This window comes from Spodoptera frugiperda, chromosome 17 (genome assembly GCF_023101765.2).
Source record: "Spodoptera frugiperda isolate SF20-4 chromosome 17, AGI-APGP_CSIRO_Sfru_2.0, whole genome shotgun sequence".
Taxonomy (NCBI): Eukaryota; Metazoa; Arthropoda; class Insecta; order Lepidoptera; family Noctuidae; genus Spodoptera; species Spodoptera frugiperda.
Window position 1 is genome coordinate 2,628,943 of NC_064228.1, and position 11,995 is coordinate 2,640,937.

Sequence of the window (11,995 nt, forward strand, 5' to 3'; positions counted from 1 at the left end):
ACCGCCCAGATGTTCATTTTCATCCTGCAATAAAGTTTCAGTGTAAAGGATCGTTGCCACTGTATCGATTTTCCGCGGTAATTGTGAAAATGGCTGGCTTTTATCGCAGCTTAAATAATTAAACAGATACAACTTAAATATCAACATTAGAAGTGAATTAAAATATGGAAATCAATAATTTCCCTTAGTAATATCATAAAAGGTGGTTTAGATCGATAAGTTTTTCAGTGTGATCGGAAGCAAAGAGATCAACATGCAGTCATGTGTTTTTAAATTAATATTTTCTTTGATATTAAGTTTACAGTTTTACGATGCAGATGCTAATGGTAAGAAATTGTTGGAAATGTAGTTTGAAACGCATCACTAACCATATTTTCATTTGTTTATATACGTATTTCATAAATAAACATAAGGAGTAGGTATTTTAATTGACCTTGGTTTAACTCCTGTTAATCCAATAGACGTGTTGTAGTGTGCAATTAAAAAGCACTAATTGGCTTGTTAGAAAGTTATGTGATAACATTAACACAGTGTAATAAGCACTAAAGTTGGGAGCCAGTTTAAACGGCAACTTCCAGACTCAGTGGTGGTTTAAATGAAGCGGCACTTTAAAGTCAATCACTTTTATTACTGATTTATCACAATTCTTAGCATAATTCTTTAAAACACGAAACTAAAAAAACTTAACAAAGAAAACTCAAAATGGCGGATAATAGAAAGAAGTTCCAGAAATACAAGATGGCGTGATATAGAGCCGCGGAGGATTTTACAGCACGTCCGTACGCTTCGGTGGTCGGGGCGCTCTCTCTCTCACCGCTCGCAATGGCTGCGCTGGCGCGCGAGGTTGCGGCGGTCGGGAGGAGTGGTCGTTCACGCGCTCTCATTGGGCGACATCGTGACGTTGCAACCACAGAGTAGTCATACCATAGACTAGTTACGTTACTTTTTAATACCCCCGCGCTACATCCTCCCCCTCTAGCCTAACAAAGTGCCCTCACTGTTGGGCTAGTCTAGATTAATAGCGCGATCTGCCACAATCGCGTTTGTCGCGAACGGGAATCTCTACTTGGCCTGCGGAAGGCGTGAGGTGCGAAACGTGATATTGCCCTACGTTCGCCCGAGTCCGTACGCTCTCCAGACCGTGAGTTGTTGAGCTGATAACTTTACCTATCTTATCTTAACTTATATAACTAAACTTATAACTTGCCTAGTGTAATCAGAGAAGGTGTACTCGTATCAGCGGTCAGACCGTGGTCTCCCCCTAGAGGGTTCGTCGGACTCCATGTCCTCGATACTCATACGTACCTCTGGGGTCCATCGGCTGACTGCTGCGAACACTGCTGCTTCTCTCTGGCCTATCGATACTGATCATGCATAAGTCACACTCGTCCTGGTCGCCTGCACTAACGGGTCGCGAAATGGTACCTGCAACTACCTGTGAGCGACGGGGTGTGTACTCAATGCTGAGATCGAACTCTCGCAAAATCGGGGCCCATCTGGCCAGTCTACCGCTAGGTGACCTCTGACCCGTCAGCCACCCTAAGGGCTGGTAGTCAGTCCTAATAATGACCTTCGCGGTTTTCAAATACCCGCGGAACTTACCGAGTGCCCACACGACGGCAAGAGCCTCTCGCTCAGTCGTTGAGTAGTTCCTCTCGGCACTAGTGAGTAGTCGACTCGCGTACTCGATTGGCTGTTCGTCGTGGCCCTCCCCCTGCATGAGAACAGCCCCTAGACAATAGGCGCTGCTATCAGTGCAAAGGATAAACGGCTTTGACGCGTCCGCCTGGCGGGGATTAGGAGCGGAAACGAGCAGAGACTTGATGCGCTCATACGCCTCCTGTTGTTCGGTGCCCCATTGCCAGGCACTCGACTTCTTCAAGAGGTTCGTGAGGGGTCTCGCGATTCCTGCATAATTACTGATAAAGCGTCGATACTTACACGTCATGCGCAAGAAACACTCTAGTTGCTTCACGTTCTGCGGAGCAGCCAGGTTGGCGACAACTGCAGCCTTGTCTGCATCGACCTTGATCCCGCCTCTTCGACGTGAACTTACCTTATTACGACGACGCGCAGCGCCCTTCGACGCGGGTACATCGCGCGCGGCTCGCGGCGCGCGGTCTTCAATGAACGCATTGGGCGTACGCCGCCGCACGGGGGTAAACTTACCTTCACGCGGTCGCGGTGCTGGGTCATCGGCAGAAGCGGTGTGCAATAGGCCGGCGTTGACACTATTGTTCGAACCTAAGGTGTAAGTACACACTAAATTATAACGTCGTTTCGGACTGTCCGAGAACGACCATGTACGTCGGGCGACGTCTATTACCATGCCGGCCCGGGCTAAGAAATCTAAACCTAAAAGGGTCCTAGTATTCCTACCAGGCAACACTAGGAGCTGGCATCTTACTCGACGGCCTACAACTACAACATCTGTCTCGGCTGACAGCAAGTTCCTCCATCCTTGTGTGCCGTCGGCTAGGCGCACGAAACGTTTCGTTTCGGTAAAGCGAACTCCCGAGTTAACTAAGATTCGGTGTAAGAGCGGGCTCGCTATGCTATGCGTGGCGCCGGTATCTACAACGGCCACGCCCCTACGGCCCTCGACACTAATATTCACCATCGGGTGATCGTCGCGCGTACTTAAACATGCACTCGTAATGCTAACACACGACTCGGTATTAACCCTACTAGTGTAAGTACAAGAATTATTCCTAACATCGACGTTATTCCTACAAAAATCTACATCAAGTTTGTTGAAAGATATTTTGTCGTCGGACTTCGACGATGTGTTCACGCAAACATCACATTTCGACCTCACGACTCCCTGCTTGCCACATCCATAACAACGTACCTCCCTAGGTGTTGTATTACTATTTTTGCTAGCCTTCTCGCGATTACGACACTCGTCGCTAACATGCCCAAAAAGCCTACAGAAACTACAACGCGGTCTACTTCTGTTGTTGCAACGTGACGAAGTCGCGCCCGTGGTCGCGGAACTCGATTGCGTGAGAACACGGTCGGTAGTAGGTTCCACCGATGTATCGGTCGAATTATTATTATTGCTAACTTTAACAGATTTAGCCTTAGACGATTTGTAGGTATCCTCCGCGATCCTAGCCTTATGTAAAAGGTCGTCTAACCCACGAACACTATCTCGCGGCACACGTTTCACTACGCGTCTATGTAATAAGCCGTAACAAATGTCCGTTTGTAACGTCTGATCTAGAGTGTAAGGCAACCTAGCGATTAACGCGCGCACTCTACATATAAATGACTCCGCACGTTCTTCCTGTTGTTCCTTCGCGAAGATCTCGCGCAGGATGAGGTGCGCGGACTGCGCGACGCCATAGGTCGCACGGAGGCGCGCGGTCGCGTCCGCCCATGTAGTTACCGACGCTTTTACGCCGCGCCACCACACGGCGGCTTCGCCCTCAAGGAGCATGGGTAGTCCACGCAGGGCGTGTTCGTCGCTCACTGCTGCGCACTCCTTGTAGATCTCGACGGCGTCCAGGAATGCTTCCAGGACCTCAGCGTCCGGGGAGGTCCCGTCGAATCTCGCCGTGCACTTCACGAAGTTTGCCTCGCTGCACGGCGGCGCTGCGACGGCGGTACCACCGCCGGTCGCGTTGGAAAATGGAGGAGGCCCGACTGGGGTGGAAGCTCTGAAGTCGCCGCCGGATCCCATCAGCGTGTTAACGAGACTTCTGTTAGCCTCCACCTGCGCACGCGTAATCGTTTCGATCAGCGTGGATAGAAACTCTTGGGTGAAGTGGGGAGCAGGTTCTGTCGGCCTCGAGCCGGCGCTCGCGGCTACGTCCGCGTGGCCGCGCTCGGCGACGATCTCCTCTTCAGTGAGAGTGATGTTCCCTTCATCTCCCTGTTGTTGACGGAGGGTTTCCCCTCTCCTAGTTGTCGGCATCTTCACGCTTATGTAACGGTCGTAACGGTTCGGCCTACTAGTTGGGCGCCAGTGTGATAGTCACTAAGCTGGGAGCCAGTTTATAAGGCAACTTCCAAACTCAGTGGTGGTTTTATAACGAAACACTTTACAGTCAAATCACTTTTAATGTCTATTTACATAATTCTTAACATAATTTTCCGAACCTGAGACTTACAAACTTTATAAAGAAAACTTGATTCACAAAATGGCGTCGAATCGAAAGTTCTAGATTACAAGATGGCGTGATATAGAGCCGCGGAGGATTTCTCAACACGTCCGTACGCGTCGGTGGTCGGGGCGCTCTCTCTCTCACCGCTCGCAATGGCTGCGCTGGCGCGCGAGGTTGCGGCGGTCGGGAGGAGTGGTCGTTCACGCGCTCTCATTGGGCGACTTCGTGACGTCGCAACCACAGAGTAAACACACCATAGACTAGTTACGTTGTTTTTTTAATGCCCGCGCTACAACAGTTAATTAACATTATTACTTGACGTGACCTCTCTGACCCAACATGAAAATACAAAGAAAATAATAGAGCTAGAGGTTTCTATTTCTTTATTTTATGAATTAACTTTAGGTATATTTTCTGGCATGTTTTAACAGATATTATTACTAAACAATAATGCTAATAAAACTTTCTTTATAAAAATAAAACAACAACATCATACTAAACTTAATTCCGCAAAGGGGTAAACAGAGCCGTACATTAAATAAACAAGCATTTTTATAAAGTTAACTACGTACTTTCAGTTTTTGAACATACAGCGAGCTCAATATTATTACTTAATACAATCGAAACCTCTTATAATACTTTGTATTATGATATAGGAATCAAGCACGAAACACACAATAAACACAGAACCAACGAGAAAGATTACAAAGAACGTGAACGTATCTTGATGGTGAAAATATTTTCAGGTTCTCAAAACAAGAGCTCTCATCATCTCCGGAGACTGGGTGATGATGGATACTTCAAGTCGAAGCCATCATACCGATCTTTCCAACCGGTATCCATTCGGTATCACAAATCAACCTACCCGAGACCGGATGATCGATCAGACTATGATATAACTTCGTATGATACGGAGTATGGAGGAGTGGTCTCCAATTTTACGTCTTCCATTTATGATGATAATCCTCAGTTGTATCCTAATCCGGAGTTTGTGGCGCGGAGTAATCAGGGTGAGTTACTTTTATAAAGTTTAAAAGAACATAGTGTACACCGTGTTCTTATTTTATTTACCATGTTTATGTGGACAAAAAAAGAGGCTCTTCATTTGATTTAACGATAGATTGTCAGGTATAGTTTGCACAACTATGTATGTACTCTGTACTTATTCCAATTTAAACACAAACTGAGATATTTTAGCAAACTTAAACCCAGATTTCACACTCAGCAACACTCTTCAAATAAACAGACACAGCTACAATAAATGTTTTATTTTCAGTTATAAGTAAGAATTCAGACAACAAGGTAGATATTGAGCCAGATCTTCCTGACGATTCTTTAGCTGATGCAGATCTGAAAGAACATAATATTATAGATAGTGTGACGTATTTGTATGGATTCAACAACTGCCATGGAGTTAGGAACGAGTGGATGATCTTGGTGAGTTAATTTCTTCCTATCCTAGAAATATCCTTGTATTTTTTATGGAATAGGTGAGAAACGAGCAAACTAGTCACCTGCTGGAAAGCGATTAGAGCCGCCCATGGACACCCGCAACAACAGAGTTTATTATTTAGTGGTGATGGATGCTGAGAAAAAATGCAGTTACCCTTTGCATTATTAGTCTTTCTTTCTTAAAGATCGATGTTTTATCTATTTAATTTACGAAGGCACAATGAGGTAGAAGATTCTTGAGGCAGTGTAAAAAAAATCTGACGTCAATTATATCTCTTTCCATAACAGATCTTCATCACAAGTGGCATAGCTGTCGTATTACTGATCAGTGCAGTAATGTGGCTCATGTGGAGCGAGTACGCAGCCGAGTTCCGTCGCAACAGCAAGTTGTATCCCATTAACATTAACCTGTGCTGCTGTTTGGCTGCCTGTACCATTATTTACATACAGGCTGTGATGGTGAGTTGCTAAAATTATAATATTCACGTATCTAATATTACTTTTCATTGAAAGTGTAGGTCTAGACTACGACTCCATAGCCGTAGTTGACCGAAAAGAGCTGCGAACTACCTAGTGGGTTTACCGGGGCTCCTGTTCGAAGGGCAGGAGTAGGAACGTGGTGATTTTTAGTCAGTAAGAGTCTGCCACTCCGTCTCGCCTCGCCCGTGGCGGGAGAAGACATTGGATGATTTTCCCCCTTTAAAAAAAGTTGACCTCGTTTGCTTTCTCGTCTTTTCTAACTTAAATATCTAAACAATAATAACACAATTGTAAACTTATAACACTTCTATTCCTCCACAGGGTGTATCATCTCCCTCCCAATGTGAGAGGATAGCCCTCCTCCTGCATTACACGCATGTCTCTTGTGCTATGTGGATAGTAGCACTTGCGGCTGCAGTAGCAGAGTACTGTGCTTGTGACACTCTGTTGCCACTAAAGTACAATTACCTGCTGGCCTATGGAGTTCCTGCTGTGGTTGTCATGGTGAGAATAAACACATAATCTTACAAATAAATAAATAAAGTATTTACATAATTATTGCTCTTAGTTGTCTCGTTAAAGTCTTTGTCTATTATTGATGGTTCTTATCCTTTCCAGTTCAACTACGCTCTCTCAATGGAACACTATGAAATTAAGCACTACTGCTGGATGTCCATCGAAAAAGGCATGGTTATGGGATTCATGGTACCAGCTATGATTCTCATCCTAATAAACACAGCCATCATCATTTTAGGCCTACAAAGTGTTAATAAAAAGCAGGCGGAAACGTTAACTGCAAAGATACAAGAGTTAGTTGACCATCACATAGCTAATTGGCCAAAAACTGATGGCCAAATGGACGACAAAAATGGTAGTATTGACACGTTAGACAATATCTACACTCCAGGCAGCAGTAGGAAGAACACGGATAGTTCTGAAACCCTCGATAAAGATTATAATGGAAGCGAAGACGATTGCCATTACGTGAACATCGCTATACCTGGGGAAAATGGTGAAACTGGCAGTGAGGTAAGTTGTTACTACAGACAAATATAAATGTATCAATGACAGTAGTTTTTGTGCAGTGTTAAAAATACTTTCTTTCTTTTTTTACTTTAGCCAAACTTGGCTCAAGCGGCGAAGGCGATGCACGACAAGAGCCTTCTAAACATGCTATACATGGACAATATATCCTGGAAATGGACCTGGAACACGGAAGGCAATGAGTTGAAGACCTATCTGAACCTGTGCCTCGTGTTAGAACCGTTCTTCGCCATCAATTGGGTTATGGGAGTGGTAGCTATTGAGAATGCGGCGCATTGGTCGACTCCAACGATTTATTTGATACTTGTCGTCGTTATGGTAAGTGAAGAAGACTTTTTTTATCTGTGATGATTACAAAGAAAAGGTCCTGTAATTGTTTGTTTTATTTGCAGTACATATACCTAACTACGACAATATGTACGACATTGCCGATTGTGCGTCCAAAAACTACAGCCCCGTGTTGTGAGGCCGTCATCAGTGAACCAACGCTTACTAGGAACAGGTGAGATTGAAGAAATCTACTACTATTGCCTTATCAAGCTTTAGAAGAAAGAAGTTTTATAAAGAATCATATTTAATTTGCTCTTAACCGTCAATTATTTTAACTAAATTAAAACTTTTCATGAAATATTTCGAAACAGAGTAAAGAAAGAATAATAAAATCTTTCACAGGACTACTGACAGTATCCCACTACTGGACCCAACAATCCAGCAGCCAATTGTGACACCAGCGCCAGCGGACACCATAAGTACTATAAGTATTTAATCATTTACCACAAGCTGGTTGACTTAGTTCAGTCACAAAAGTGACTTTGCGCGTTAAAAATAAGGAAATACGTGCGAAATTCGATTGGCAGATCTTCTGCTTTCAAAGGTAATTTCAGCTTCACTGGTTTTCAGTGCAGAGCTTAATAACAGGAATATGACCGTCTGGACATACAGGGGCCTAAATGACACAGTAGGTACTTTTGAAAATGAGGTTCATTAAAGACAAACAAAGATTTCATTTAACGTATAATTTGCGAAAATATTGCAGTATAAAAACAGAACAAAGCCTCTGTATGTAATATGCCGTTCGTTATGCTAAGGATAGGGTTTTGGAAGACCAGGTTTTTATTATTAAGGTAGCTGTGACTTTGTGAGCGTCTTTCTTTTGATATTTATTTTTCGTGTAATATGTTAGTATGCTGTTCAAACATTCAAGAGAATGCTTTCATCGTGAATGTATCGCTGTAAGAAAACCCCTGCCTTTCGCTGTGTAACAGAATTAAATTAAGCTTGGTGTTCTAGTATAATTACTTCACAATTTATTTTAAATTTCTACCATTTAGTAGATATTAATTTGCTCTGGTATCATTCATATTAGTTGCAAAAAATGTTGCCGTGTTAGAATTTATTATTTCCGCATTTTTTTTACCAACAAGAATAAAATAATTTTATTAGGAATGATGTCTACAGTTCTTCCCATTTTTAATATTCAATGAGAGATGATTTGAGTAACGATCTTCAAAGCGATTACTCTTGTTAAAAAGTATTTACTCGTTTAATTTTATAACGAGTAACGGTTAATTTCCATTTAATTTCTTAAAAATAACTTAATTAAGAAAGTTTTAATGGAAAAGGAAAGTTCTTAGGGCCAACTGTAATGAGGAATTGTGTCTTCTTAATATTATAAATAAAAATAATTCTTATTATTCATATCTTAATAGCATAATGTGTAGATACTGTAACCCTGAATAATTCAGAACAGTATAATTATCTCCGAAGAAAATGCATTTACAATTTAATCCTTAATATAATTCAAATTAAATGTGATTCATAAAAAAAGGAATTTTTATAATATTAAGTGGTTTAGTGTTGAAATAAGAAATTAAATGTACGTTTAAAAAGTTAAATCTAATCAATTTTAAAACATTGTTAGATAAATGCCGTAGTTTTTGAAATTTCAAGCTTGTGATTTATTTTTTTGAAATTTTACGCCTGTATTTTAATGAGAAGTCAGCAAAAGCAGGGACTTATTTTATTATGCGCACAATGTCAACTGTTTGTCTTGGTTTCATAGATTAACAGAAATATCAATTATTGTCAGCCACACGAAATTTGAATAAAATATCGAATTATACCAAAAAAATTAAGCAGAAATACCTGTTATAAGTCTCTGCTTTTGTTGAACTAAAATAAAAAAATATATGTTAAGTTATTCATTCTAGATTTTTTAAATCTATCAATTAAGAACTTTTCTACCGCAAAGTTTACTTAGGTCTAAGTTATAGTTCTAGAAATTGGAATTTTATTAAACATTACATAATATTTATTATAACCATAACATTACCTACAATAAATATCTGTATAACTGGTTTTAACTCATTATAAACGTCGTCAGTGTTGACAATAACTAAATATTGTCTTAATATTTATGTTTAATGCATAAAAAGATTAAATAGAGATTTTATTATATCATATGGGGCGTAGCGAGGTTGATAACATATTTTAAATGATACAAATAAGTTTAATAAGTATAATAATTATGAAAGAGACCTACAATTGACAATAAAATGTAAAAAAACACTGCCCAAATATTACATACTATCCGAGCTACGCCCATTTTTAAATATAAAATATATGAAACTTTTATTCTTGAACGTTGTTTCTGACAGATAATGAGAGTATATTATTATGAAGTTTAAATAAGTTAAGTGTTCATTAAATAATGTGTTTGTTTAAATTCAGGGCTAAAATTCTTTGTACCTATCAAATAAATAAAAATTAAAATCGTGAAAAATCCGTAAGATATCTTGAAGTTGCCATGCTACAAAATTGAGTACCGAATTGGGGTAAAAATGTTTGCTAATTCAACATTGTAATTTGTAATTTTAATAATTACTTCATAAACTTGCTGAAATTATTTACATTTGATAATGGTTAAGTAAATGTTAATTATAAAAAATACCTCTGAAATGTTACAGCAATAAACGGATATCAAAATTTCGTGGTCAAAGTATAAAATGTTTGAAAACTTACTACTTTGATTGTAGTTAAGATTTCATTTGTGATAGAAGATAGTGTGATAGCAATATTGTTGCCACGATAAGTTTTAATAAATGTTTTAAAATATCATGGAATTACGTGTTTCATTCATTTTCCTTTTCGTCTAAGTTTAACGGTTTTTTTTTGGAAAATCGTTCGCATTTACCTACTTCTTGAATGAGGCGAGAGGGAATGTCAGACTCTTACTGACTAAAAACCACCCTTTTCCTACTCCTGCTTTTCAAGCTGGAGCCCCAGTGTATAGTCATAGGTAAGTAAAAAATAGTAGGTACCTAATAGTGAAGCTATTCTACATTTGTATCAACCGACCACCATTCTTTACTCCTTGTTCCACTACGAACATTTTCAAAGTTGACAAAGTCCACTAATACTTACTCAACCAAAGAATGTTGTCGAATGTTCGGCAGTTGCCCCTTACAATGACTCTGCTATTGATGCAGTTTGTAGGGCTTGACTGACGAACCAGGCTTGACATAAAATATTGGAAGATGCCGATTAAAGGTATAATTATTATTGTACTAGCAAACTCCGTTTCGCCGCCAATAACTCCCTGTTTTCCTGCTCTTCACTTGAATTTTTTCAACCAACAAATCAAACGTGCGTACAGGGCCTCAAGTCTGCTATTTTCATAAATTGTGTCATTCCGACACGATCCCATTGTCATTTTGCTAAAAGTTCGTAATCTGTTAATTCATAATGGTCGATCATTGATCAGTCAATGGTCTCGTAATGGAATTGTAGTAGAATGACATTGTTGTATTGCCATTATATAAAACCAGTGTGGTACAAATTATTTTCGAAAAACTACCACTATATTTGAAATTTTATTCATGCCAGATTTTACATATATTTCATTTTACATGTTATATATTAGTGTTATGAGTAATCTGAAGTAGTAAAAAGTTCGTATATACCAATATTATGTATATCAATTATATATTCCGATTTAAAATAAGTATCAACCTTTTTGGTTCGCGGGAAGAAGATCCTAGATCGCCAGCTCTAGTTGTCAATATTGTCATCATGAGCATTTCTGTCATCTCAGTATTTAGGAAAAATACTTAATTTTTTGCGATAATAATATTATCAATTGCTTTAATGTGGTGTTGAATTATCTTTCATTGGTATCGTAACAGTGTTTGTAAGAGATTTAACGTAGCTTTCAGGTGTTTGTTATTGTTGTGATTAATTGAGAATCGGACTCCTAGATTGTTGTTTACCTTTTGTTGAAATAATTTTCAGCATCATTCATTAACATGGTATCTGGTGCACACGAGCTGATTCAAGCCGTATACAACGTCCTTGTATTAACTTAAATAACCAAAGAATGGGATAATATTGCGCCCACGGAGGAAGTACGAATTGCCCCCATGTAATGACGGTGGCTTGGTATTTTAGTAAAATAAATATAATTATAATAAAATAAATTAATTTAAAACAAGATCAGTCTTTTTCTTTAATCTTAAAAATAACTAACACCTATTTAGTATTTACCTAGTCTATATAAAGAACAAGCTATGTACGGCTATTAGGTAATACACCTATTTCCCGAGCATGGTATGAAAATACTTAAGGGAGGCCTATGTTCAGCAGTGAACGTCTTATGCGGCTGATATGATTCACGATGAGTATGACGATGATGGTATGGAGCCATTTATTTATTGTGTAAAACAATCTTAGGGAAAGAGGGTCGAAGCAGTTAACTAATTGCGTGGGTAACAGAAAGTAGCTAATGAAATTAAAGAGTTCAGTATCAAGGATTGAACGATAGTAGTATCGTAAATACAAATATAACCAAAGGCGACACAACCTCAAAATACTTACTTAAAATTCAGATTTCCCGTATAACTAGGGATGCATTA

General features: G+C 39.7%; 2 protein-coding genes across 2 annotated transcripts; one reads left to right on the plus strand and one right to left on the minus strand.

Moving 5' to 3' along the window:
- The first annotated feature begins 44 nt into the window (after nucleotides 1-44).
- Nucleotides 45-10,207, plus strand: LOC118277025 (uncharacterized). The gene is made up of 9 exons (XM_035595684.2): nucleotides 45-326; nucleotides 4,856-5,119; nucleotides 5,386-5,546; nucleotides 5,850-6,020; nucleotides 6,363-6,545; nucleotides 6,660-7,070; nucleotides 7,161-7,403; nucleotides 7,478-7,587; nucleotides 7,758-10,207. The coding sequence occupies exons 1-9, from the start codon at nucleotides 254-256 to the stop codon at nucleotides 7,849-7,851; spliced, it is 1,710 nt and encodes a 569-aa protein (XP_035451577.1). The 5' UTR covers nucleotides 45-253; the 3' UTR covers nucleotides 7,852-10,207.
- On the minus strand, nucleotides 458-4,536 carry LOC126911634 (uncharacterized). Its single transcript, XM_050699783.1, has one exon. It carries the CDS (start codon nucleotides 3,917-3,919, stop codon nucleotides 1,262-1,264), a length of 2,658 nt encoding a protein of 885 aa, XP_050555740.1. The 5' UTR covers nucleotides 3,920-4,536; the 3' UTR covers nucleotides 458-1,261.
- Nucleotides 10,208-11,995: the final 1,788 nt, after the last annotated feature.